This window comes from Ictalurus punctatus, chromosome 25 (assembly GCF_001660625.3).
Source record: "Ictalurus punctatus breed USDA103 chromosome 25, Coco_2.0, whole genome shotgun sequence".
In the NCBI taxonomy this organism is placed as follows: domain Eukaryota; kingdom Metazoa; phylum Chordata; class Actinopteri; order Siluriformes; family Ictaluridae; genus Ictalurus; species Ictalurus punctatus.
In genome coordinates, this window is record NC_030440.2 from 812501 (window position 1) to 817500 (window position 5000).

Sequence of the window (5000 nt, forward strand, 5' to 3'; positions counted from 1 at the left end):
CTGGGCGGCATGGTGGTGCAGCGGGTATCGCTGCTGTTCACAGCCCCAGGATCCCCGGTTCGATCCTGATCTCAGGTTACCGAGTTTGACTTCGAGGCAGGTCTGTTCAGGTTGTACGTCAGTTTGGAATTGCAACCCACTGAGCACTCGGCATTACCCACCAGATATGATCTTGTTTCTCTTTATTCTGTGGTGCTGAACTAGCACTCTAGCACGGGAGAAGTTCTCCCGGGATTAAGAACCGTAGGCGTTCAGATGATTTTTGTTTTTGTTATTAGCGCTTCATTTGCAGTAATAGTACACGCTCTCCAATAAATGTCCCTGTATTGTCTTTCTGGTTATTACCAACAGAGACATAGGACATGCCCTAACGATCAGTTAATGTTGCTTTTGTTTGCAAGCTGTATTACTAATTTTAAAAAAGAATGGTTAAGAGAGCTTTGCTTTGAAGACTGGGTGTTGCTATTCAGTAAACCAAGTGAGAAACCGGATCTTCTCTTGCCCTTCCCCTCATTATCCACTTCACAATGCTAATGACACTGCTAAAAAGCGTCCAGGTAAACATGAATCTTTGTTTATTCAGCGTTGTTGCAGCATGCAGCAGAACGAGTTCACACACGTCTCGTTACAAGAGTTGGCATGAAGACACCGATGAAAAGCTGATTTTAGAATAGAATTAAAGTAACTATCATTCGTTGCCCAGGCTGGTTTAATGAGCATGTTTAAATTAACATTAGAAGCGAATCCACATTGCAGTTATATCCCCATCAGAATGTCATCTACAGGGGATTTGAAACTGAGCAGGGTTGAGTCTGCCCAGAACCTGGATGGGAAAACTAAGGTTGTTATTAGTGAGGCCAGCAGGGGGTGCTCACCCCGTGGTCTGTGTAGGGCGTAATGCCCCCGTGTAGTGACGGGGACGCTATACTGTGAAAACAGCACGGTCTTTCGGATGAGACGTTAAACCGAGGTCCTGACTCTCTGTGGTCATTAAAAGTCCCAGGACACTTCTCGTAAAGAGTAGGGGTTTAACCCCGGGGTCCTGCTGTGATTCCCCCTTTGGCCCTTCTCCATCATGTAAATGTAACTAACTAAAGTGATTCAAGCTGATTCTGATGATGATGATGATTTGTGTAAATTATGATTTGTAATTCTACAAAAATCCCATTATTGTCCAAACGGAGATGTCTGGCAGGCTGAACTGTATTTCTTTACTTTTAACATTACATAGAACTTGTTTCCAATGAGGTTTAGTTTTGTTTTGTTTTTCTCCTCCAACTGGTGCTGAAGAAAACTTTTGGCACCCCAGTGTAAATTCTTAACCAACTGTTGAGCGTGTGTGTTTTATTAGCCTTAGTGTTCAGTTTTCTCTTTCAACCAGCAGAGGGCACCATTCGCCTGCATGATGATCAGCTCTGTTGCGCTGGAGTCTAAGTTCATTCTGTTGGTACGGTGTGTCCGTTTTTCCCTTTACATCAGAGCTGCAACTAACCACTAACCCCACCACCACCACTAACCCCACCACCAATTAATCGGACAGCAGGCGGGTGTCAAACTTTCAGTACTATTTATCATTTATTTAAAATAAATTCCACAAACCGAATATTACAAATATAAACTAAACTAAGTAGACTAAAACTTTACAGTAACACAACTGTTTGTGCAATTACACACACACACACACACACACACATACATACATTTCTGCATTATTTTTTATGGCTGCAACACGTCGTGTCGTCACCACAAGCATGTGTCGTGGTTCTCTCGTGAACTCTCGTACAGGAAAATACTCGTGTTGGGTTTCAGCTCGGCCGTTTTGAGCAGACGTCTCTTTATTTTTATTTGTTACTTGCCGGATAACGCTGTTGTCTGTGTGTAAGCGTGTATATGTCTATGTAAAGAATTAATACACTCGTACAGGGATTTTATGGTATTTTCCTAAAGTCACAAATGACGATTGTGTTTCAAGTAAGTTTGCTCAGAATCTTGTTTCATTTTGAGCCCTATGGACTGATTTTTGGAGAGTGTCACACTTGCACTTCTTATTAACAGCATGGCGTCAGCGAGAGGACGGTTGAACCGTGGACCAGATGAGAAGCCGTATCAGCGAGAGACGTGTGTGCTGCGATTGGAATGCTATGACTGTGTTGGTTTCCTGTCTGAGTCTCTAATCGGCGGGAAACAGACGACATTTCCCAAAAGTCCCAGCGTGCTGATACACTCCATTTATCATAGAGGATCATGGGTCCACACTGTAGTTTGCTAGTAACGGTCACACACTCGCAGATGTGAGCGCTGGCACTGATGCATGTGAGATTTGTGTGTAAATACTTTGTCTTTCAGAGCTTCCCAAGTGGGAAGCAAGTGCGTACACACACACCCACACACACACACACACACACACACACACACACGTGCATATTAATCTTGCTATCATGCGTGTACACGTTTAATCAACAGTTGCTTAAATATGAGTTACGACTGCATTCAGCCGGTGTGTTGAGCTCGTTTTTCTTCGTGACTTGACGTTGAGAGTGTATGTGAACGGTAGGCAGTAAGAACAAGCGCTTCTCAAAGATGTCGTCGGTGCCATGGAGATATGAGTTGCATCCAAGGCCGTCCGTGCTCGCCGGGCCTTGTTTGTGTCTTTGAAGCAGAACTCCTTGCTCTAGCAGTCGCGTTCCCTGCTGGCTCTGTTTTCTTACCAGTGTGAAGCTGCGTTCTTTGTTCTCTTGGCAAATGAAGGTGTAAGTCTGAGCCGCGGTGAGATGCACTCTGGGGGATGTGTTCTCACTCAGGGTAGTCTCCCAAGCTCGTGATATTAAGCTTAATTAATAATATCTCGCTCAAGCAACTGTGCAATGTCTATCTGAGGAAGACTCAATGGAAGGTCTAATTTCTTAACACACACAGTGTGTAATGTAATATATATATATATATATATATGCGCGCACACACACACACTCTCTTGCACACTCTGAAATGCCAAATCACTCTCATTTTTCCCAGAGGCCATTGGGGCTGTGTCTGTATCACCCCAGCAGGAAGCAGAGGTGGAATGCCACAGCCAGAGCGGAATGTTCCACTGTTCCAAAGAGTGCAGTTGGAAGTCTAAGAAGGGAAAACAAAGGAATGAGAGAGAGAAAGAGTGAGAGATGGATTAGGGAGGGCACGAAAAAGAGAGCAGAGTGTTTCCTCTTACACACTCAAAACAGGACCGAGGTTGTCGTCAGTACGTCTCTAACCCTGAGCGAGTCTAGTTGGCCGTCTCTTTCAGATCGGATGTTAAAACCTAGGCTGTATTTGTATTGTTTACTTTTTTTTTTTTTTTTTTTTTAAAGTAATTTTTCATTCATTTACTGTAACTGCTTCATCCTGGTCAGTGTTGCTGCGGATCCCGAGGCCTATCCCCAGAACACTGGGCACGAGACATGAATACATCCTCGGTCGGACATAATTTGTTTATGTAGATCTGAAATGAAGCGACTTTCAGATATACACCCCCCCCCCCCCCCCCCCCCCCCCAGTACCCCTTGCTGCAGAACAAAGCACGAAGTCCGTGAGGTGGATTCAAACCCGATCCAGCTTCTCCAACATGGGCGGAGTCGAGGCACAGTGACGTGTTGTGGAGGCAGCCGGGTGTGTTTCAGGCTGAATAAGCGTGTGGGGTGTGTTGTATAATGTTAGTTAAGGGTTGAGGTTAGGCTTTGGGACTTTTGCTTCTGCAGCAGAACTGTTTTTAAAACCGCCACTTTAATAAACCAATAAAGTCATATGATGTATAACTGCATTTTTTTTTTCCTTCTCTCTGCTCGCTGTTTTTCATTTTTAAATATTGTGATAAAGCCTAAAAACGACAAGATGACGAGCATTTCCACGGTTTCTGGTTGAAGGAGAGTAGGGGGGGTGTGATTATTAGCCGTGCAGTCGGGAACTGTGGTCAGCACCATTATGATTTATAGCTTGTTAGATTTGACACTGCACTGTAAGTATATTTAATCTTTTGGGGACAAAATCTCCGGCTTGGGAAGAGCCGTTTTCGACGATCGCCGAAAAACTGTTTCGTGGCATCCCTAACAAATCCAGCAGGACGATCTGAAATATATACTTGTCTAATGTTCGCTAAGTCAAACATTCACTGACCGATTTGATCAAATCATTCCAGATTCTTATGGCGACCGGCTTGTGTCCCATTCGATCCAGGAGGAAAATACTGCTTCCTCGGCGTCTTTTTGAGTAATAACTTAAGTATACACAAAAATGCTTAACGGTTGCCAGGTCTGGTAATATAATATAATCAGTGAAAATGCCATTGGATATTGTCCAGTGTAAAATCTGTATGTGTTGTGTAAAGTGTAGATCTCATCCAGCCCATGTGATCATTGCTCAATAAAAGTGAGAGTTGACCCAGCATGCTTGGCCTGAGGATGACCTCAGAGAGGCTGGATTCCCAAAAAACAACCTGTGCGTGAGCATGAGTGTGTTGCTCCAGGCGTTTGTGTTCAGTACTGTAGGATTTCTAATGTAGTTCGGTAAGAAACAGCCATTGTTCTGCTTATACTCATTTGGGTCGGAAAGAGACAGTTTTTCACGGAGTTCTGATAAATCTTTCTCATACGTGTGTGTGTGTGTGTGTGTGTGTGTGTGTGTGTGTGTGTGTGTGTGTGTTTCAGGATGGATCATACTTGGCAGAGTTTCTCCTGGCGAAAGGCTATGAGGTAAAAATGACACACTGCAGTAAAGCACCCTCATATGGCCATCTTTGTTCATTACAATTAATTTTGAATGTTTACATCAGATGAAGTACACTAATTCACCAAAGGGTTTCCTTTAGGTTACTGAGGCTACCGTTAGGGTTAAGTGTAGTATAGCATTAATAATTGCCAATAGAAGGTCCTAGTAAGACAAATGTATGTGTGTGTGTGTGTGTGTGTGTATTTGTGTTTGTGTGCAGGTTCACGGGATCCTGCGAAGGTCCAGCTCCTTTAACACTGGCC

At 43.8% G+C, this 5000-nt stretch overlaps 1 protein-coding gene across 3 annotated transcripts in view; it reads left to right on the forward strand.

Annotated features, from left to right (window-relative positions):
* The window catches only part of gmds (GDP-mannose 4,6-dehydratase), an 84934-nt gene that overhangs the window by 7098 nt on the left and 72836 nt on the right, over positions 1-5000 (forward strand). For all 3 annotated transcript variants that reach the window (XM_017456031.3, XM_017456032.3, XM_017456033.3), the window contains exons 2-3: positions 4677-4721; positions 4958-5000. The exon at positions 4958-5000 is cut by the window's right edge and continues 45 nt beyond it. In XM_017456031.3, the coding sequence (XP_017311520.1) occupies positions 4677-4721; positions 4958-5000 (88 nt within the window). The remainder of the gene's footprint in view (positions 1-4676; positions 4722-4957) is intronic.